Here is a 23956-nt window from a genome sequence, read left to right as displayed (position 1 = left end):
ATTATTTTGCTATGACAGGGCCAGCACATCATACAATAATTGTTTTGGGTGCTTTTTCCTTATTCTCAAATGTATAGGCAAGATTTATATTTGTCTACAAAACTCATTTCAAGCAGTTCATTCAGTCAGCTGAGTGAGTCTATGAATGAAAGTGGCCTCGAGTTATGAAACCACTTACAGAAAATAGAAGACAAAAAACCTATAGCAAAAAAATGTATTAAAAACAAACAAAAAATCTCTATATTCGTAGATATTACCGTTGTAAACCTAAATGCCCTTGTATATCCCCCATCTGACAGAAATTCTGAGTAAAAGGCGATTCTCAACTAGTACAAACAGACCCAACCGGATCAAAGTTCAACCTAGTGGAGTCCAGCCGAAAAGCAAACAGCTTAAATTGAGAGTTTAATATCTAGAATAAAAAAATTGGATTTATTTAAGCCGAGTCGTGACTGAAGTCAAGTGCTACTAAAAGTGAGTAGCGCGTGAGAAGCATTTTAATGAGCGAACGCAGCCTCGTTTCTGTCAGTCTTCATTGAACGACTGAAGTCCTGAATTGTTTACTTGTCTTGGACCCGTGTGTTGGTTTTACGCTTAGTGTATTTCTGTATTTCATCTTTTGAAACGTGTAGGATTGTGACCATTGCTTATATCAGCACGTCACTTGTCTCAAACAAATAGAGCACGACAAATTGTTCCCTTTGAAGTTTGTGGAAACTCTTCAGCACACGGTGGCTTGATTGTATTTTACGTTGCGAGTTTTGCTGACCTGAAGATCAAGCTCTGAAGATGTGGAGGTTGTCTGCGTTTCTTAGACGTTGCATTACAACTTCACCCAGCAGACATCGCAAAAAAGGTAAACTCGCAAACCACAGGTCTAGATTCCGGTATTTGCATTCAGAGCAACCATGTCCCAATTTCATTTTCCTATGCAATACATCTTACTAATCGAACCACTGTAGATTATACATTGAGCATTTCATCCATAATTTATTATTTCCTGTAAATGTTGTTGCAAACCTGTTTTCTTATCTTCAGTGGAAAAAGGTATTTAGCAAAATGTCAAAGCTTTTACTTTCCATACAATTAAAGTAAATGGGGACCTTGGCTGTCAGGCTCCAAAATGGCCAAAAAGCACCATAGAAGCAATCCATGTGACTCGTGCAATGTTCCACTTTATGAATTTTTAAAAATTGTATTTGCTTTCTCTATATCATTTGTCAAACACTAGACACATTAGAATCAATTCAAACTTGGCGAGCATGTCTTTGGTCAACAAATGTGGTACAGTGGTTTGAATACAGTGTTGTTTGGGTCAGCTATTCCATATTTCTCCTACAGACAGCCTGTTTATCATCCATCCTGATGTGAAAGAGGCTTTAGCGGATCACAGGCCAGTTGTGGCTTTGGAAAGCACTATTATCACACATGGAATGCCTTATCCTCACAATCTCAGGTAGAGAAATGTGATAAATCTCTTACAGTGCTGTCAAATACTTAACATGTTGAACTTTTCCCTCAGGCCATTCTAAAGTCAGGGTTGTCACATGACTTTTTATCTTAAAAACAGTACAGACATTCTTTTTTATTATTGCACAAGGTTTTTAAAAATAAAATGTGGAAAACTTTTAATCTGTACACTGATTCATATCTGAAGGATTCAGTATTTACCAATCGACTGCATTTCCTCTGTATTTCAGTACAGCAAAGGAAGTGGAGGCGATAGTGAGGGCTGAAGGTGCAATCCCTGCAACCATTGGGATTCTTGAGGGCAGCATTCATGTGGGCCTTTCTTCAGATGAACTGGACTTTCTGGCACAAAGCAAAATGGCACTAAAAGTGTCCAGAAGGGACTTACCTTATGTCATCTGCAAGGTCTGGAGCTGAAGTAATCTTTATTTGTAACTATGTGATTATACATATTCATGTGAAATGTCTGTTTTTTGATAATCTAGGGTTTGTCGGGTGGCACAACTGTCTCCGGCACAATGATTGCGGCTCACAAGGCTGGGATTCCTGTTTTTGTAACTGGAGGCATTGGAGGAGTACATAGAGATGGAGAAAACTGCATGTTTATTTTCAAAATTGTTCTTTTATCCATGTGAAATGTATACTGGCCTGTATTTAATGACCAATATATTATCTCTTCTAGCTCTGGATGTGAGCGCAGACCTCACTGAACTGGGTCGAACCCCTATTGCTGTTGTGTCTGCTGGGGTGAAATCCATCCTAGATATCGGTCGCACTCTTGAGTTCTTGGTAAGACTTTAAAGGATTAGTTCACTTCCAGAATAAAACTTTCCCTTATAATATACTCACCCCCATGTCATCCAAAATGTTCGTGTCTTTCTTTCTTCAGTCAAAAAGAAATTAAGGTTTTTAAGGAAAACATTCCAGGATTTTTCTTCATATTTTTCTCCTTACTTCAATGGGAGCCAATGGGTTGAAGGTCCAAATTGCAGTTTCAATGCAGTTTCAAAGGGCTCTACACGATCCCAGCCAAGGAGTAAGGGTCTTATATAGGGAAACGATCAGCCATTTTCTAAGAAAAATACAAATGTATATACTTTTTAACCACAAATGCTCATCTTGCACTAGCTCTGCGATGTTAAAAAGGTAGGGTAGGGCAAAAAACGCCATCTGATTTTCTCCTCCAACTTCAAAATCATCTGACGTTGTTGTTGGAGGTGAGTAAATTATCAGAACATTTTTATTCTGAAAGTGAACTAATCCTTTATATCCAGTCACAATTTTGTGAACAGCAGTTTGCATGTGAACACAGACACTTGGTGAAATCGCAGTAAAGTTGTGAAAACTTGTTTTGCAACTTTTGAGGTGAGAGTTTTAGATTTACATTACCGTTGCTGTCATCTAACACTCACTTATAGTTAAGTTTAATAACATTAATAATGTAATAACACTGTTAAATTTAATTTTTACAAAATGGAATAGTTTGCCTAAAAATGTCATCATCTACTCACCCTCACTAATCATTTATTATTCATGTTGTTCCAAACCTGTACGAACGTTGAACACAAAAGAAGATATTTTGAATGTTGGTAACAATTGACTTCCATAGAATTTTTTCCATACCATAATTATAATACACACATTTTAATGCCCCTATTAAATAGGGTCAGTTTTGATTTCATATATATACTTAAGTTCTAATTCAAAGATAAGTGCTTTTATTTACAGGAAACTCAGGGTGTGTGTGTTGCCACATATGGAGATTCAAAGAGCTTCCCGGCTTTCTTCTCTCAGCAAAGTGGATTTACTTCTCCTTACCATGTCTCCAGTCCTCAAGAAGCAGCGGATCTTATTGGCAAGTCTTAGTGTTTAAGCTTTTACCGCACATACATTTGAGTAAATGTCAATATTACACATTTACTGAATGTTGCAGTGATCCTAATTGAAAGAGCTAGTTGAAAAAGAGATCATAGTTAAAGTTCCTCTGACATAAACTCATCCTGCTTAGTCATTTGTGAAGGGATCGTAAACTCTCTCTTTCCTCAACAGCTAGCACACTATCTCTGGGGCTGCAAAATGGTCTACTGTTGGCCATTCCCATCCCTGAGGAACATGCAGCCACAGGACAACAGATAGAAGATGCCATACAAACAGCTGTGAAGGAGGCCAGGTAGAAAAAAATTGTGATTGGCCATACCATATGCCACACAGAGTGACAAACACTTCTAATAAAAGCATTTTCTTTGTATAACTGAAGCTCAAAAGGTGTCACAGGAAGAGATGTCACCCCTTTTATCCTTCAGCGAGTCAATGAGCTGACTAATGGGAAGTCATTGCAAGCCAGTATCCGTTTAAGACACAAAAGATAGTTTGTCATGATAAGGCTTACTGTATACATATTCTTATATATACTTATAATAACAGTAACTTTTTATGTTCATTTTGGTTTCATGTGTCTTTTTGTGGTATTTTCCTGAAGTTCATTCATTTTCAGATATAGCACTCATCCAAAACAATTCCAAGGTGGGCAGTCAGATTGCATGTGCCCTTTCTAAACATAAAGAGAAAAGTGGAGGCAACTTCAGGGGTGACATTAAAACCCGAAAATCAAAGGACCAGAGAATAGACTCCAACACTGTAAGTGGTACAGTAAAAAAAAAACTCTCAAATAGTTTTAGCAAAATATAATAGGCGCTCATGGAAAGACTACATTTTATTTTAAGTGTTTTGTATTGTTAACTAAAACTAATTAAAAATAGTTTTTGTTAATTGAAACAAAGCTGAAATAAAATTAAATATCAATATTGGATTAAACTTTGAAACCAATTTTGCCTTGACAACCAGCTGAAATATTTTTAAGTACTAAAATTAATACAACTATATTAAGAAATAATAAAAACTCAAAGCCTAATAAAAATGACAAAAGCACATAACATTACTAAAACTTAAAATGAAAAAATAAAAATAAAAGCTTTAATATGATCTAAATAATGCTCAAATAACACTATTTATTTCCCTCAGATTGTTATTGGTGGAATAAACGTTGATTTCATCGCTAAAGGAACAACAAAGAAATTGGTGGTAAGACTAATAAAACAAGCTAAAGGAGCTTAAAGAACACTCCACTATTTTTGAAAATAGGCTCATTTTCCAACTCACCTAGAGTTAAACAGTTGAGTTTTACCGTTTTCGAATCCATTCAGCCGATCTCCGGGTCTGGCGGTAGCACTTTTAGCTGTAGCTTAGCATAGATCATTGAATCTGATTAGACCATTAGCATGTCGCTCAAAAATGACCAAAGAGTTTAGATATTTTTCCTATTTAAAACTTGACTCTTCTGTAGTTACATCGTGTATTAAGACCGACGGAAAATGAAAAGTTGCGATTTTCTAGGCCGATATGGCTAGGAACTATACTCTCATTCCGGCGTAATAATCAAGGAACTTTGCTGCCGTACCATGGGTGCAGCAGGCGCAATGATATTACGCAGTGCCTGAAAATAGGCTAACTGCCGTCAACATAACCAACGTGACCACCTGCTTGCACATGGAGCGTGCTGGGGACTATTTTCAGGCGCTGCTGAGTTTTAAAGTTTTAAATAGGAAAAATATAGAAACTCTTTGGTCATTTTTGAGCGAGATGCTAACGGTCTAATCAGATTCAATGATCTATGCTAAGCTGCAGCTAAAAGTGCTACCGCCAGACCCGGAGATCGGCTGAATGGATTCGAAAACGGTAAAACTCAACTGTTTAACTCTAGGGGAGTTGGAAAATGAGCCTATTTTAAAAAAAAGTGGAGTGTTCCTTTAAGTAACTTTTTTATGACATTGTACAGGTAACGTTAAATATTTTGTATTTGTATTATATTTTCAGTTTGGTCAGACAAATCCAGGAAGTGTTTGTCAGTCTTTTGGAGGCGTAGGCAGGAATATTGCTGGTATGTAATGTCATTCATATTATTTTCAATGAATATGTACAATTCCCGTTTTTGACTTATATTTCATGTAGACTGTTTAAGCAGATTAGGGCACAAGCCTCTCTTCATCTCTGCCATTGGCAAAGACTCTCATAGTGACGCTGTGCTAAACTATTGTAAACACATGGTGAGTTATATTTAGCATTTTATTGCTCTTGTAGTCAAAATTTCATTGTAACTACAGTTTTTTGCTTTATGCTCATCAGGATACAAGCGCAGTTGCCAGATTACAGGACCAAAGGACTGCGACCTATTGTGCTGTTATAACTGAGTCTGGAGAGCTGAGCCTGGGATTAGGCGACATGGACATCCATCAGCAAATACAAGAGCAATATGTATGTATATTCCAAAAGTATACTACTGTTCAAAAGTTTGGTGTCACAGCTTTTAAAATATTTTTTAAAAAGTCTCTTATGATCACCAAGGCTAAATTTATTTGATCAAATATATAGTAAAAAAGTAATACTGTGACAACAACTTTAAATAGCTGTGATGCAAAGCTGAATTTTCAGCATCATTACTCCAGTCTTCAGCATCACATAATTCTTCAGAAATCATTCTAATATGCTGATCTGGTGCAAAAGAAATGTTTCTTTTATTATCACTGTTGAAAACAATTGTACCACTGGACATTTTTTCAGGATTCTTTAATAAATAAAACGTATTAAAAACAAAAAACAAAATTTATTTGAAATAGAAATCTTTTGTAACTATTTACTGTCACTTTTGAACAATTTAATGCATCCTTGCTAAAAAGTATTCATTTCTTAAAAAATAAAAATCTTACTGACCACAAACTATTAAAGTAATCATGACGCATTGTGGATTTTAGTCCAGCTATAAACACTGACAAATACCTTGGCAGATAAACATATTTAAAACGTTCAGTCTTTTTATTTCAGGTAAACAGAGGAAATTATAATGATGACTCATCCTGTACTCACTCATTTTGTCCAATCAGATACACTATAGAATGAGATTGTCCCGCCTCCTATTAACACATGAAATTGACTAGGAAATAGTAAATCATGTTCATGGCTGTGATGAAATTAAAATCATTGGCTATTAAAAAAGGACAAACTCTCTGATATATATTTCCCACGCAAACTTCCTGTTGCAATAGGAAAATCTGCAAGGGTTTTAAATGAAATGTAACAACTAATTTAACAGCATAAATCTTTTTTTTTTTAATCTTTACGTTCAGGTATCTCAGTTTGAGGATCAGCTTGCATCAGCATCTCTTGTAGTTCTTGATGGCAACATTCCCGTTTCAACCATCGATTACGTGTGCCATATCGCCAAGAAACATGCAGTCCCTGGTAAACCTCATTTATCTACTACTGCTTCAGAGCGTCCGTTGAGGTCATAGATTCAAGTAAGTTGTTACGTGCATATTGCATGTCTTTTTCTTTTGCTGAAGTGTGGTTTGAGCCCACGGATGCAGATAAGGCCTGTAAGCCCTTCCTGTCAGAGAGCTGGAAAGCCCTATCTTACACCTCCCCCAATCTGGCTGAGCTCTGCACCATGAATCATACACTAGGTCTGCCTACTCCTACAGGTACCAGAGTTAAAAAACCACCTAAAATAAGCAAGTGCTTGATTGCTGGACAGGAAGTGGCGAGCTACTTGAATAGTAATCAAAGCATAATTTTGTTTTAAGAGTTGCCCAGATCACTTGAGGATATCTTGGGCTGTGTACCGGCTCTCTCCCGCCCCCTGCTGGAGCATCTGAATTGTGTGGTGGTCACTTTAGGTGCGCTGGGTGTGATGGTGTGTGGAGAACATGATGCTGGGACTGTGCATTTGCAGCCACAAAAGCAAAAGCTGGTATGATGGCCTTATTATAATTAAAGAATATAATTAATCATAAAGAAGTAGTTCACCCAAAAATGAAAATTTGCTGAAGATTTACTCACCCTTGGGTGATGAAGATGAGTTTCTTCATGGGAACAGATTTGGATAAATTTAGCATTACATCACTTGCTCACCAGTGGATCCTCTGCAGTGAATGGGTGCCGTCAGAATGAGAGTCCAAACAGCTGATAAAAACATCACAATAATCCACAAGTAATCCACACGACTCCAGTACATCATTTGATGTCTTGTAAAATGAAAAGCTGTGCATTTTTAAGAAACAAATTCATCATTAAAGTGCCCCTATTATGGGTAATGAAAGGTTCATATTTTGGTTTTGGGAGTCCCCAGTAACAGTTTGACGTGCATGCAAGGTCAAAAAACACTTTCATTGTCTTATAATATGCATTTATTTTTCCTTACTTGCTCAACGACTCCCAAACAATTCGCTCAACGATTCATTTTTCCAAACCCCTCCTTTGTGTGACACTAATCTGCAGTGATTGGTCCACTTGGTCTTATTTTCATTTCATCATGTCTGTAATGCCTGATAAAGCAGCGTTTGTGAGCACAGTGCTGCTTTGTGTACAGCTGTTACCAGGGAAACAACTATTTTACCGCTCCTAAAGCGGCACCTAGTGGCAAAGAATGAATTTGCATTTTCATTCAGACCAAGCCAAAAGACCAACAAGTGGGCGGGCAATATGCTAATGTTTCATGTTGATATCAACATTTTAAAAAAGACTTGTTTTAATGGCTGTACTCTGAGTCGACTCTTTTTTTTTTTGGAGACAATAACTTGTAAAGCTGTGTTACACACTGCATGAAAGGTAATTTTCAAAAATCCATAATAGGGGCACTTTAAGGCATTTTTAACTTTAAAACTATATCTATAATATTGCTCTCCAGTGAATAAATCATCTCGTCTGAATCAGGAGAGAAATATGCACTGATCAAGCACCATTTACAAGCAAAAAAGTTCTAAACAAATATGTTGAATGATTTTGATGTGAGATGACAACAGAGGATTTCACTGGAGGAAGTGTTGTTATGGATTATGGACTTGTATTTTGCAACGGTTAAGTTAAAATGGCTTAATGATAGATTTGTTTCTTACAAACATGCAGCTTTTGCTTCACAAGACATTAACTGATGAACTGGAGTCGTGTAGATTACTTAGGGATTATTGTGATACTCTTATCAGCTGTTTGGACTCTCATTCTGACGGCACCCATTCACTGCAGAGGATCCATTGGTGAGCAAGTGATGTAATGCTACATTTCTCCAAATCTGTTCGGATGAAGAAACAAACTCATCTACACCTTGGATGGCCTCGGTGTAAATTTTCATTTTTGGGTGAATTATTACTTTGAGTAAATCTAAAGATCTTAGTTGTAACATTAAAATGCTGAACATTATTTATGCCTTTTATAACAGAAGGGACGGCTGTGTGCTGTTCATTATCCAGCGCTGGCTATGAGCTCTAAAGAAACAGTAAATGTGTCTGGAGCTGGTGACAGGTATGTTAACAAAAGTATTTAACATCATACAAAACAAAAGCATGTCGCATTAGACTCTCTCTATCTCATCTAGTTTTGCTGGAGCAATGATGGTGGGGATCTTACAAGGGTTGGACACAGACAGCTGTGTGCGTATGGGTCTCCTTGCCGCCCGCACATCCTTGGTGTCTCCTCATCCAATAGATCCATCTCTGACAGCAGATGCCATCCATCCGGAAAAGTCACACTCTCAACTGTGGTCAAAGCCTTCATGTGTGTGGATAGAGGACTGAAATACAATCAGAAAGAGATTGAAGTCTTGCCAGCAAACATCTACAGTCGTGGTGCATCAGGCTGTAGATATAGGTGGTACTTTTGTAGGGTTTTGCTACAAACAAACTCAAATATGGGTGCATACCAAGGAGTGTCTGCAGACTTCACATGTAATGTATTTCATTGAATTTGAGTAGATTGATTTATTTTTTTTAAATGAATGGGTCTAAACCTCTGTCACACTGATCTTATCTGTAGTGGTGGACTATACCTCGTAACTGAAACAACTGTGTTTTTAGCATTTTATAGTATTATAACACTTGTGTTTATAAATGACAGAGTTAAGACTTTTTTTAATTACTAATTTTTAATTATGTCAACTACAATGTTTTTACATTGAATTTGCAATAAAATACTTTTATAATTTCAGAATATATTTTCAGTTTTCTTTATTATTTTTTCTGTATAATTGTAATTATAATTACTGTGCATGTACTTTTTATTATCTCGTATTAACTGAGAGAGTACATAAAATGTTGCTATTAAAAAGGTTACATTTAACATTACTATTTGAGTAAATGTCTAAAAAGAAGTGGTATAAAATCAAGTTAATGTTTTAACTGCAAAATAAAATCTTTTTAAATTTTAAATATCTTTTTAAAATTTCATTTTTAAAAAATTATTATACATGCAGTTTTTTATTATATTAACAGAGAGTAGATTAAATTGTACTTTAAAAAAAGTTACATATAACATTACTATTTGAGTAAATGTCTAAAAAGAAGTATAAAATCAAGTTAATGTTTAAACTGTAAAATAAAATCTTTTAAAATTTTAAATATCTTTTTAAAATTTCATTCTTTTATAATTATTATACATGCCGTTTTTATCATATTAACTGAGAGAATACATTAAATTATACTATTTAAAAAGTTACATTTAACATTACCATTTGGTTGAATTTCAAATAAGTAAAATGTAAATAAAATCTATAAGAAATTTCTTATAAATTTTCTTATCTTTAAATTTCTATAACTGTTACAATAACAAAAGCAAATTATAAACTTGAAAAAATGTAAATACTTACTTTTAACAATTAATTTTTCTAAGTGCACCTAAATCTGACATGGATGGTATCGATTTGTATCGCCCCTCGTGGTGACTGTAGTACATTACTGATGTTAAAAATGATGTTGACAAAAATTAACTACATCTCCCACAATGCATTGTGCCTCGCATCTTGCGCAAACTCAGTGAGCGCTGACTGGTTACTGTATTCCCTCCTCATTTCAGTGTAAGATGGTGGTAAAAATCTGCTACCTAAATAAACAGTAAAACTGAGTAGGGAAACATCTAATCAATTTTGAACATCTGAGCTGTGGAGTAGTGCGCATTCCAAACTATCAGACACATCTGATCAGTTGAAAGGCAGAAACCCCCGCCTAAACTAGAGTGAATATACCTTGGAGTGGAATCCCTGCAATACAGGACCAGCTAGTAGAAGTGAGTAGCCTACAAAACAACTGCTTTAATCGCGATCAGTGCTCCCGAGTATAACTACTACATCGGTATTAGGTTTGTATATGTGTGTTGAAGCAGAGTAACCCCGTGGTTAAAGAATAAACCCTTAATTTTAAGTGAAGGATGAAGTCAAAGGTGGACAGGCGGCGGTTCCTCCTCTAGTCGCCGGGCCGTTCAGTAGGAGAGTCGCAGGCTTTTGCTGTGTGTAGGCCGCAAAATAGAAACGTTCAGAAAACACGCTTTGTCGACTAAATATATATGGAGGGAAAGTCGTTTTATTAACTTTCAATCATTTCAAAATATCCGTGCTTTTAAGTTTGTGCGTTATTTATTGTTGGAGGGTAAATTAAATGTTTTTAGGCGTTGTGTTTTGTGCCGCACGTCAGTTGAAGTCTGTCCCAGCTGTGGAGACACCTGACCGGCTTTCAGCGCGACTGACGCGCCGCTAGACATATATGATGTGAGATGTCAATAATTGCGATTTCAATAATAATTCATAGACTTCAAAATAGGATTCAATGTGTTGTTTATTTAATTAATGTCAATTTGAGGCCGAAACAGGCTCTAAGGAGGTCTACGAATATAAACCGTTTCGATCAGATGCGAGAGATTGAAGTGTGGATGTTTAATACATGCTTTCTCTGATATAATTTAATATGCTTTTTAGAATGTGTATTTTTGTGAGGAAAATATTAGCTACATCTTTTAAACATGCATTTGTTGTGATACAAATGTCAAGGTTGAACAAAAGGGATACTGAATCTTATGTCATTCGCAATTCATTTAGATAGAAAGCTTTAGTATTTTGTGCTAAATACAACATTGGCTCTGTATTGTGTGTAAAAATCGTTTATTTTAAATGGAAATATTGTAAATTAGGTATTCGTGTCTGTCTATAGACTGTGAATACCTGACTTTCAGTCATCTCTAATGTGACCCAGTGGTCCTATTCTGCAATCCCAATACATCAGCATGTTTATAGACAACTGGGCCAACTGATTGTAATGAGAGAAACATGAAAAGGCTTAATGTGCTTTGTGGTAGCTTGATGTTTTGGACTGCTATGAGCCCACGACAGCTGACTGTATTAATTTGGCATGGCTATTCGCTTTGTTTTGATCTAACTGTATGCCATTTTTCAATATGAATAATTTAACAAGAGCATTTATGTACTGAGGTAAAGTATTGTCATCATCCACAATGCCACATTTAAATCATATCTAATTGCCTTGACTTTGCATCAGCCCTTCGGCCGACTTGCCAGAGACTCTCCCGAACTTGCAGTACGATAGGATGTCCTGCAGTCCCGAGCTGAAAGAAGACCCCATGGAGTGCCCACTGTGCATGGAACCGTTGGAGATTGACGACGTCAACTTCTTCCCCTGCACCTGCGGCTACCAAATCTGCCGCTTTTGCTGGCACCGCATCCGCACAGACGAGAACGGCCTCTGCCCTGCTTGCAGAAAGGTATGATTCTGCTTGAAACTTGTATACAACTTCTGATGATTGTGATGGACTACTTGTTCTATATCTGTTTGTCAAAACGTCAACGTTGCTATTGGGACACGTTACACTGTATATGAGAAGCTGTCCTTGATGTGCACTTTCTCAGGTAGTTGATACCGATATGGCTGATAGCGATATCTAAAACAGTGGTTCTCATCTGTTGTATCATGAACAGCAGGAGAAAACTATGTTAAATGCAAATAATGAAACCCAACTAACATATAATATAAAAACCTGTATAATCGTGGATAGTTTGTATAGCAAAATAAAAAGGATTTTAAAAGGGATGAGAAATTACTTTATTATTATTTTTTTTTCAGTGCCTCTTCTGTCACAAATGTTAAAGAAAATACTTCATGGTTTGTGCTAAAATGTGTTTTGTTATGTGAATATTTGAATGCCAAGAACATAAATGCAAACACTCAAACTATGAAGACAAGTTTATTAGTTTTTCTACTAATATTAAATTAATCAGTATTGTTAAATAAATGAGAAATTATTTATTACCTATTAGATAATTATGTAAATACATATGAAAGTATTAAACAGTCAGTTGTTTATTACAATAGTAATACATTTAATGTTAGATTTTAGAGAGAACATTTGTTTAACTGTTGTATGAACATTTAAAGGGGACATAACACACACAGTTTCACCCAATCTCATGTTGATCTTGACTACCTATAGAGTAGTATAGCATCGTTCATATCTCCAAAGAGTCTTTAGTTTTTCATATTTATAAAAGAAAAATACAGCTTTCCGATTTTCTCCGAAAACAGCTGAGCTGGAGGCGCGCCATGGGCGGAGCTAAAGAATGATGAGCACTTGCCCGATTGCCAACAAAACACAGACATTTGATGCCGTTTCACTTACTGTCTGCAGTTCTGAATCATGACCGGGATCTTTTATAGCTGGGGCCGCTCCATCTTTCAGTATAAAACGATGTGCAAATCCAGTGTCGAACTGGGCCTTGTTTATAAAACATTCGTCGACAAACACACTTTCAAAACTCGGTTGCTGCCCCGGAAAAACAAACTGTATCCACTGTTTACAGCAGCATTAACTACACAGAGCCGTTGTTTACTGACGAGCTGCGCAAAACCACATTCATATTCGCGCGATTTTTTGTGCACCTCGTCAGTGAACAACGGCTCTGTGTAGTTAATGCTGCTCAATGTGAAAGCACGCACGTGATGGAGATTTACCGCTGATTACAGAACCGGCTTTCTGACAAGATGCGCATTAAATATCGCATGCGATTTATCGTGCAGCCCTATCAGGTAGTTGATACCGATATGGCTGATAGCGATATCTAAAACAGTGGTTCTCATCTGTTGTATCATGAACAGCAGGAGAAAACTATGTTAAATGCAAATAATGAAACCCAACTAACATATAATATAAAAACCTGTATAATCGTGGATAGTTTGTATAGCAAAATAAAAAGGATTTTAAAAGGGATGAGAAATTACTTTATTATTATTTTTTTTTCAGTGCCTCTTCTGTCACAAATGTTAAAGAAAATACTTCATGGTTTGTGCTAAAATGTGTTTTGTTATGTGAATATTTGAATGCCAAGAACATAAATGCAAACACTCAAACTATGAAGACAAGTTTATTAGTTTTTCTACTAATATTAAATTAATCAGTATTGTTAAATAAATGAGAAATTATTTATTACCTATTAGATAATTATGTAAATACATATGAAAGTATTAAACAGTCAGTTGTTTATTACAATAGTAATACATTTAATGTTAGATTTTAGAGAGAACATTTGTTTAACTGTTGTATGAACATTTAAAGGGGACATAACACACACAGTTTCACCCAATCTCATGTTGATCTTGACTACCTATAGAGTAGTATAGCATCGTTCATATCTCCAAAGAGTCTTTAGTTTTTCATATTTATAAAAGAAAAATACAGCTTTCCGATTTTCTCCGAAAACAGCTGAGCTGGAGGCGCGCCATGGGCGGAGCTAAAGAATGATGAGCACTTGCCCGATTGCCAACAAAACACAGACATTTGATGCCGTTTCACTTACTGTCTGCAGTTCTGAATCATGACCGGGATCTTTTATAGCTGGGGCCGCTCCATCTTTCAGTATAAAACGATGTGCAAATCCAGTGTCGAACTGGGCCTTGTTTATAAAACATTCGTCGACAAACACACTTTCAAAACTCGGTTGCTGCCCCGGAAAAACAAACTGTATCCACTGTTTACGTAAAGCTGGGTTCTTCGGGAAGCTGAACAAGGTTATCTTTCCCTTACAGCCAAAAACACACCTCTTTAGAGACATTCTTGCAGCGCTGCTGAATGAAGCACGTTGATGGGCGCGCTCTTGCTCTTGCTCTCGCTCCGGTCGATGTGTGCGTGGGCGCGTTGTTCTGGGAGAAATGCCCATATAAGGAGTTCCACCCTTCATGACGTCATGGAGAGCCACGATCGAAAACAACTTTCCGAAACTTGTAAGAAACCCGGAAGTGTGTATTTGGCACAGAAATACTCTGTTATGCGTCCAAATCGTTTTTTGAAACTTTGGGCATGTTTAGCATGAGAATCCAACTTTAACAGTGTAAACAACTCTGAATGCATGAAACAGCATTGTACCCCCCCCTTTAACTATCATATGTGAAAAGGTTACTTCACCCAAACATGAAAATTCATTTACTCATGTTGTTCCAAACCCATAAGTCTTTCTTTCATTTTATAAACACAAATGTTTTTTTTTTTAAATGGAGATTTCTTTTCAGTCTATTCCACCAAAACTTAGATGGTCCAAAAAGTTCATTTAAAACATTGTAAAGCGAATCCATATGAAACAAGTGGTTTAATCCAAGTCTTCTGAAAGCATGATAATTTTATATGATGAACAGATTTAATCTTTGATCTATGCAGATCTCTTTATAAACTTTTTATAGCATCACAGATTTAGTGGAATGGACTATCAGTGTAGAAACTGAAACGTAAAGATGAACAGAAGTCTCATGGGTTTGAAACAGGTGAGCAACTGATAACAGAATTTTCATTTCTGGGTGAACTGACCTGTTAAACAATTCTGCTACTGTGTTGGGTTGCCACTTAATGCCCAACATACTGTCTGGCTCCTGAGGCAAAATCGGTTCAAAATCACCGATCTAGAAAGCTGGATGGTCAATATGTATTGTTAGTGTGAATGTATTGTTAAATATAAAAAGATATATTGTTATGCACAAGCACAGTGGCCAAATACCATCTGATTAACCAGCCTTAATGTTCCCAAGCCTGATTATGCAATTGTGGCTAAAGTGTATTGCGCCACTTTCTTGGCAAACCGCACTTCCCAAGTGTAAAAGCAATGTGGTTCATTTGGAAGGAAAGGAAAGGAGGTGAGTAGTGGAACACACATACGGAGCAGTGAGCAGCCAATGCTGCGGTGCCCGGGAGCATTTGGGGGTTAGGTGCCTTGCTCAAGGGTCTCACCTCAGGCGTGGTATTGAGGGTAGAGAGAGCGCTGGACATTCACTCACCCCACCTACAATCCCTGCCGGACCTGATACTCGAACCCACGGCCTTTGGGTTACAAGCCCGACTCTCTAACCATTAGGCCACGACTGCCTCCTAATCTTTCAGGGGAGAGTGCAAACGCAGTCACTACCATAACAAAATCGGTTCAAAATCACCGATCTAGAAAGCTGGATGGTCAATATGTATTGTTAGTGTGAATGTATTGTTAAATATAAAAAGATATATTGTTATGCACAAGCACAGTGGCCAAATACCATCTGATTAACCAGCCTTAATGTTCCCAAGCCTGATTATGCAATTGTGGCTAAAGTGTATTGCGCCACTTTCTTGGCAAACCGCACTTCCCAAGTGTAAAAGCAATGTGGTTCATTTGGAAGGAAAGGAAAGGAGGTGAGTAGTGGAACACACATACGGAGCAGTGAGCAGCCAATGCTGCGGTGCCCGGGAGCATTTGGGGGTTAGGTGCCTTGCTCAAGGGTCTCACCTCAGGCGTGGTATTGAGGGTAGAGAGAGCGCTGGACATTCACTCACCCCACCTACAATCCCTGCCGGACCTGATACTCGAACCCACGGCCTTTGGGTTACAAGCCCGACTCTCTAACCATTAGGCTACGACTGCCTCCTAATCTTTCAGGGGAGAGTGCAAACGCAGTCCCCCACTACCATAAATTATGCAGTCGAGATTCCCACATTTGGGGAATCTGCAGGGGTCAGCACGGCCGCAGTGCAATGGCCGAGCCTCGCTCTGGGTGAAGCACCTTCTTGATCATGGTGTCTCCCCTGCCAGGTAAGTATCATTTGACTCACTGTGATGGTGTGTCAGCCTGAAAACTTGACCTATTTGCAGAGTTCTTTGAGAATTGCCACCCCTCAGATGCAGGTTCAAATGAGGTAACTGGCTCTGTGTGTTCTGTAGCCTTATCCGGAGGATCCGGCAGTATACAAACCGCTGTCACAAGAGGAGATCCAGAGGATAAAGAACGAGAAGAAGCAGAAGCAGAACGAAAAGAAGCAGAAGGTAACAGAGAACCGCAAGCACCTGGCCAGTGTCCGTGTGGTGCAGCGGAACCTCGTATTCGTCGTGGGACTTTCTCAAAGACTCGCAGATGCGGAGGTGAATGCTCATGTTAGACAATGCCATTGTTTTTTTTGTTTTTTTTATCTCTTTGGATGTACTGAATTATGAACTTTAAATTTTTTTTAACAATTATTTATATGTAATAATTTAATAATTCATTAATTTATTGTTTTAATTTATTTTATTGCATTTATTTTAATGCATTTTTATGAATTACTAGATAATGAATAACTAGCTACTGCCTGAAATAAATTTAAATATACACTACCATTCAAAAGTTCAGGGTAGGTTTTGTAGATTTGTTGAAGGCTGCATTTATTTGATCAAAAAAGAGTAATATTGTGAATTGTTAACTTTTAAAATATTTTTTAGGTTAATATATAAAATGTAACAATGCAATGCAAATGCAAAGCTGAATTTTCAGCAGCCATTACTCCAGTTTTCAATGTCACATCATCCTTCAGAAATCATTCTAACATGCTGATTTGGTGATCAAGAAACATTTCTAATTATCAATATTTTGAAACAGTTCAATGCAGAAACAAATTTTCACTGATAAACTGAAAGCTCAAAAGATGAGCATTTATTTCAAATAGAAATATTTTGTAATATAAATGTAATTTTAAATAGATTTAATGCATTCTTGCTGAATAAATGTATTAATTTCTTTTTAAAAAATCATACTGACCCCAACCTTTTAAACGGTAGTGTACAATTTAATAATAAATTAATTAATGAATTCAATTGGTAATTTATTTTTAAAATTTGTACTGATTACAAACGTTTGAACGGTAATGTATTTAATCTCAATGTATGTGTATTTAAATCTCTGATCATGTAAAATCCGCTGCACCCTTTGGCCATATCATATCAGTGAGAAATGTGTCACTTCCTGTTGGAGGTAAATGAGAATAGCTCCAGAATCGAGTGTTGTCATCAGCGAGTCATTTACATTTTGCTGAACAAAAGGAAGTTTCCTCCCTCAGAGTCATTTCACAGTTTGATTGTATGATGAGTGGGCATAATTCAGTGTAGTGTCTGTTTTGTGGTTCATGCAATAATTCACTTGAAGAATCACTCTCACTTTGATTACTTCTCAGGTTCTAAAACGCCCGGAATATTTCGGAAAGTTCGGCAAAATCCATAAAGTGGTCATCAATAACAGCACATCATATGCAGGTTCACAGGTAAGAAAAGCCACATGTGATCTTAGTTATGAAACATGATGCTCACATGCTTCCTGTGCATTCAGCGCCTGTGAAAAAGTCTCTGGCTTAAGGCTACAGCAAAAGAGTAGAATAAAGAAAACACACACTTATTACATTTATTTTGACCTTTCACTCCACAGGGTCCTAGTGCCAGTGCCTATGTAACTTACATTCGTTCAGAGGACGCCCTTAGAGCAATACAGTGTGTGAACAATGTCATAGTGGATGGTAGAACACTCAAGGTAAGTGCTAAACCATCACAATGTATGCCATTTACAAAATTATCATACGTTAAGTATATTATGTCTGTGTTAAACGTTTATTGTGTATTCTGTCACTTTGAAGTTGTTTGTTTTTAAAATACTTGTCTGTCACTGTTTTGTCTCAAGGCTTCTTTAGGTACAACAAAGTACTGCAGTTATTTTCTCAAAAGCATGCAGTGTCCTAAACCGGACTGCATGTATTTACACGAACTAGGGGATGAAGCGGCTAGTTTTACAAAAGAAGAAATGCAGGTGAGCACATTTGTTTACAGATCAATCAGTTCAGAAAAAAGTATTTAGAAACAGTTTTGCTGTCTGTTTTTTTAATTCTGGATGTTGTTTGACTGCTATGTGTAAATTGTTTTTAGGCTGGGAAACATCAAGAGTATGAACAAAAATTACTCCAAGACCTTTACAAAGCAAACCCCAACTTTTTACAAACCTCAACATGTGGGGAGAAGTCGAAGAGCAAACCCAACTCCACTCAGAGGTGTTGTTTTTATCCTGAATTTCATTGTTGCACCTGCCCAATCATATGAACATATTCATATTTATAAGTGACAATGAATGTGGCTTATGCTTGCATTATATTCTATAATTAACTAAGCAGTAATTAATTTTCTTAAAATATATAAAAATTAAAAAAAATATACACACTACCATTCAAACGTTTGTTGACGGTAAGATTTTTCTGATGTTTTTAAAAAAAAAGGTGTCTTATGCTCATTAAGGCAGCAATTATTTGATCAAAAAATGCAATGAAAAACAATAATATTGTGAAATTACAATTTAAAATGTTTTTTTTTTTTTTTATCTCTTTTAAAATAATTTATTACTTGTATTTTAAATATATTTATTCAGCAGCCATTACTCCAGTCTTCAGCGTCACACTTTTTCAGGATTCTTTGACGAATAAAAAGTTCAAAAGAACAACATTTATTTAAAATAGTTTTTTAAAACATTATAAATGTCTTTACTGTTACTTTTGATCAATTTAATGCATCCTTGCTAAATACAAGCATTTATTTAATAAAAATTACTGACTCCAAACTTTTGAATATTGTACATATTTAATTATTATATAAGTGTTTCTTTTCTATGAGAAATGTGATTTACATTTTTAACTTTAACATTTTTCCCCCAGACCCAATAGTACCAATAAAGAAGGGTGGCCCTTATTACAGAACTATGGGAAAATGGTTAACGGTTTAACCACAGAGCATCGCAAGTCCCCTCCTCTTTTAGACTGCCTAACAGACTCAGACCACATGACTCCAGACGAACCAGACCCTGAACAGGGAACAGAACAGAACACAGGCCTTCCACCCTTCCCATCAGCCTTAGAGCCTACCAGGTACTGTACTGCAGAAGCCTAGCCAGTAGTTGCTTTGATATACAACAACATACGTTTCATATCAAGTGATTTTTTTCTTCCTGTGTGTTTTGGTGCATGCTCATCACACTGTGCTTTTATTTCAGTCCAATTGGCAAACCATCAGAACCCATAAATATAGGAAACGGGGAAAATATATCACAGGTAAGTGCTAAAAACTCTCTAAGAATCGTTACTGTGTTGTTGTTTTTTTGATCCATCTGTCTGTATTTGGTTTGACAGACATCCAGTAGCGATTCCCCATCTCCTCCACCTGGCCTTACTAAACCCAGCCTCGTTGTGCCCATCAGCGTGGCCGAACTCACAGCGCGCTCACCCTTCGAGGGGGCGGCAGCAGAGTCTCAGTCTCTTTTCTCAGACAACAGCAATTTCAGACATCCCAACCCCATCCCCAGCGGCCTGCCCCCTTTCTCCAGTTCACCACAGGGAGCCTCCGACTGGCCCATGACTCCAGAACCACAGAGCCTTTTCAGCTCAGGTAGGCCTGTACAGTGAATGCAGTGTAGTGGACCAATAAGATTGCAGTATGTGCGGAGCTAAACCCACCAAACTCTCTTCCTTTTGCAGACACTATTCCAGTGTCGTCCTCCACTGATTGGCAGGCAGCCTTCGGTTTTGGCTCTTCGGCCAAGCAGCAGCAGCAGCAGGACGATGACCTTGGCTTCGACCCATTTGACGTCACACGGAAGGCCCTGGCCGACCTCATAGAGAAAGAGTTGTCAGTCCAGGAGCATTCCCCCCTCTCTCCCAACCCCTCTTCCCACCAGACCAGCCTCCCCAACGGCCAACAGCGCCTTCCTCACCTCCAGCACAGAGGCCTTTATAACTCCTTTAGCCTGCCCCAACACATGGCCGCACGCCACCCCTGGATGGGCCTTCCCACCCGCAATAACCTCACACACTTGAACCACACGGCCTCAGCTGCGCACAGCCATTTCTTAGATCTGAGCATGCCGGCCCAGCACCACAGTATTGGCCTTGGGGGGATTCCTATATCAGGTTAGGGGATGCATCTGTCTTGTGCACACCAGTTTTTTTGTGAAACACCTGTGTGTGTGTTAAAACACCTGGTCTAAGCAGGGCTACAGTTGTAGCCCACTGATCCAAATACAAACAAGTTGTTGAACTCATTCCCAGTATGTTTATTGTTGTTTTTTTACTTTTTTATTAGTAAAACATTTATAAGGGAAAATTTATTTTATTTTCCCTTAATGGTTAATTCAGCTTGTTTGTGCCCCTGAGCCCTTTATGAGAGCGAACTGTGGTCATCTTCAGTGTTTTTATTAACTAAAACTATTAAAAACTAATTGAAATCAAGCTTGAATAAAATGAAATATAACCAAAAAATAAAAAACAAACTTAAGTAATATTGCTTTGGCAACTGAAAGAAGTAAAAGTTACTTCCAGACTTACTAAAATCTAAACAGAAATAAAGCTAAATAGAAATATTTTTAAAAAGCACAACAAAAATACTAAACTAAAATTAAAATGAAAACTGAAAATATTTTAAAAAGCTATTAGTATAATTAATATAAATAATAGCATTTAATAAATACTTTAATTGTATAGAAATAATATTTAGATAAAACGTCATCTTTAACCTCACATCTGTAATTTATTTTTCTTGTTGATTATCCCATTTCATGTAAAATTGTTTGCAAATCAGTTTCACATAGACGTTAAGGGATTGTTCACCTGAAGATGAAAATTCTGTCATTGATTACTCATTCTTATGTCATTCCAAACTCGTAAGAACAAAGGGTTCATCTTCGTAACACAAATTAAGATATTTTTGATTAAATCTGAGAGGTTTCTGACCCTGCATTGACAGCAACACAACTAGTGAGGACATCGTTAAAATGGTCCATGTGACATCAGTGGTTCAACGGTAATGTTAATAAGCTACGAGAATACTTTCTGTGTGCAAAGAAAACAAAAATAACAACTTTATTCAACAATTTCTTCTCTTCCGTTTCGGTCTTCGACGCATGTTCAGGAAATTTTATTTTTTGGGTGAACTATCCCTTTAGGGATGCCGCAAAGTTTAAATTCTCTAGTTTTTTTTCATTAATTTCTTGCTCTTTCAGAAAACAATGGTTCTGTGGAAAGCATAAATGTGAAAGAGTGGCAGGACGGACTGCGAGCGCTCCTACCAAATATCAACATCAACTTCGGAGGCCTCCCGAACTCTACCTCTTCCTCCTCCTCGTCCTCCACTTCCAGTGTGAACCACATCGGGGTGCCGGTAGGCTCGGCTGGAGTCTCGCACAGCCTCAGCTGGCACAGTACGGCCAGTTGGATGGACCCCGCCATCATCACAGGTGCGATTTGTGTTTCGTAAACCCTCTGGTTACGGATAAAACCTTCATCAGAAATAGTACTCATTCATATCCCTTCATAAACTCCAGGTATCCCAGCATCCACAGGCAACAGTTTCGACTGTCTCCAGGATGACAATCCGCCACACTGGCTCAAGTCGCTGCAGGCGCTCACAGAGCTGGACGGACCGCCCAGCTCCAGTGCACTCCCACAGCCCCCACACACCGGCCTCCTGGACACGGCCGCCCAATTGTCCTTACACAGAGCTGCCTGGGCCCCTTACCTCCCTCCTCCCACACTCACCCCAAATCAGTTCCACTCCCCACCTCCAGGTTTTCAAACAGCCTTCAGACCCCAGGCCTCCCGAACTCTACCTCTTCCTCCTCCTCGTCCTCCACTTCCAGTGTGAACCACATCGGGGTGCCGGTAGGCTCGGCTGGAGTCTCGCACAGCCTCAGCTGGCACAGTACGGCCAGTTGGATGGACCCCGCCATCATCACAGGTGCGATTTGTGTTTCGTAAACCCTCTGGTTACGGATAAAACCTTCATCAGAAATAGTACTCATTCATATCCCTTCATAAACTCCAGGTATCCCAGCATCCACAGGCAACAGTTTCGACTGTCTCCAGGATGACAATCCGCCACACTGGCTCAAGTCGCTGCAGGCGCTCACAGAGCTGGACGGACCGCCCAGCTCCAGTGCACTCCCACAGCCCCCACACACCGGCCTCCTGGACGCGGCCGCCCAATTGTCCTTACACAGAGCTGCCTGGGCCCCTTACCTCCCTCCTCCCACACTCACCCCAAATCAGTTCCACTCCCCACCTCCAGGTTTTCAAACAGCCTTCAGACCCCCAGCGCAGACGGCCACAGACATCCTACAGAGTGCCGGTATTGACCGTCACTAAAGACAACCTTCTCTCAATTTAACTGCATCACAAATATGAAACTGCAAATATACTCCTTCCATTAATAACGTAACATAAGCTCTTGTCTTTCTACCCTTTCCCTCTCCATCCCTTCCCCATCAGGATTTGTTTGTCTGTTGTCAGTTTTTTTGAAGGCACACATATGAGCACCATCAGTGCAGGGTAATGATTGAGACAGACACTGAGGGTCCTAACACATATTCACACACACCTTCACATATGATTCTGGGGGAAAATAAGTGTCTGACACTGAAATGTGCAGAGGAAACCATGAGCACTGATGTGTACATGTGACTAACAATGGCTAAACGGAATGTGCTTAAACGAATAACGTGTCTGATTGGCGTCACTCCTTCGTCCAAGGTACAGACTGTAATTTAATACTGTGAATCTTTACACTTCCCATACGTTAGGTCTCACCACCACTTGAAGGAAATGGATTATAATATGTTCTCGGCTTCTTACACGTTTAATGTTTACGAAGCCACAGGTGAGATGTTTGAGTGCATTAGTAGAATCCAAACCCTGGTCCTCATTAGAGGGGACTCCATTAATCACAGAGTAGTATTAGTGGAATCCAAACCCTGGTCCTCATTAGAAGGGACTCCATTAATCACAGAGTAGTACCTTCTCTAATCTTAGGCTGGGATCCATTTTGGATTCAAGGGTGGTGTGAGACCTGACATGCCGCTACATAAAGTCTACAGTAACTTCATTCCCATGAAGAGAAGTGAGAAAGACCACTGTGGAAGCGTTTATTGGCTTGCCTATAGAATAAGCCATTCATACAAGGTATGAATCAGGAATCGAGTCTGGAACCTTGGGAAGGATGGAAACAAAGGAGACGTGTCAAGGCATGATTGCAGATAACATGAGTGTTGAAAGCGTGAAGATGGGCACACACTAACATGCCGCCATTCCAAGGCCTTCAAATGATTTCTACTCTTTCTTTCTCATCTGTGTGGCCATACTAAACAGTATTTATCAAATGCAATCACTCATTCTTTCAGGAAAAAAAATCAATGTAGTCCAACATTTGGGTTTAACATGCTGCTGAGATCATTTAATACAAAATAAAGCGCTAAAAGAAAAGAATTGACCCCTTTTCTGCTGGTCTGGAACAGTGAAATCTTAAATAAAACTGAGTATTCATTGC

The 23956-nt window shown here is 38.2% G+C and overlaps 2 protein-coding genes across 3 annotated transcripts; both read left to right on the top strand.

The window, feature by feature from the left end:
- The first annotated feature begins 47 nt into the window (after positions 1-47).
- On the top strand, positions 48-9281 carry LOC107753568 (pseudouridine-metabolizing bifunctional protein C1861.05). 2 transcript variants are annotated; one of them, XM_016569738.1, is made up of 19 exons: positions 48-474; positions 708-856; positions 1342-1456; positions 1701-1875; positions 1956-2067; positions 2153-2259; positions 3199-3325; positions 3520-3640; positions 3728-3813; positions 3965-4109; positions 4491-4551; positions 5344-5407; positions 5479-5573; positions 5653-5781; positions 6651-6765; positions 6867-7004; positions 7107-7273; positions 8738-8820; positions 8894-9281. In XM_016569738.1, exons 2-19 carry the CDS (start codon positions 790-792, stop codon positions 9090-9092), a joined length of 2106 nt encoding a protein of 701 aa, XP_016425224.1. In that variant the 5' UTR covers positions 48-474; positions 708-789; the 3' UTR covers positions 9093-9281. The 2 variants fall into 2 exon arrangements, with proteins under 2 accessions (XP_016425224.1, XP_016425225.1); XM_016569739.1 differs by having other exon boundaries at positions 49-856; positions 3965-4107; positions 4492-4551.
- Positions 9282-10316: 1035 nt separating this feature from the next.
- On the top strand, positions 10317-23955 carry LOC107753567 (CCR4-NOT transcription complex subunit 4-like). The gene is made up of 14 exons (XM_016569737.1): positions 10317-10575; positions 11838-12060; positions 16526-16723; positions 17788-17874; positions 18036-18137; positions 18285-18410; positions 18527-18648; positions 19303-19512; positions 19638-19695; positions 19774-20029; positions 20119-20550; positions 21639-21728; positions 22229-22372; positions 22460-23955. Exons 2-14 carry the CDS (start codon positions 11887-11889, stop codon positions 22777-22779), a joined length of 2319 nt encoding a protein of 772 aa, XP_016425223.1. The 5' UTR covers positions 10317-10575; positions 11838-11886; the 3' UTR covers positions 22780-23955.
- Position 23956: the final 1 nt, after the last annotated feature.

This window comes from Sinocyclocheilus rhinocerous, unplaced genomic scaffold (assembly GCF_001515625.1).
Source record: "Sinocyclocheilus rhinocerous isolate Xijiao unplaced genomic scaffold, SAMN03320098_v1.1 scaffold200, whole genome shotgun sequence".
NCBI lineage: Eukaryota > Metazoa > Chordata > Actinopteri > Cypriniformes > Cyprinidae > Sinocyclocheilus > Sinocyclocheilus rhinocerous.
Note: the sequence above shows the minus strand (reverse complement) of the source record. Positions and strands in the feature narration are given on the sequence as shown.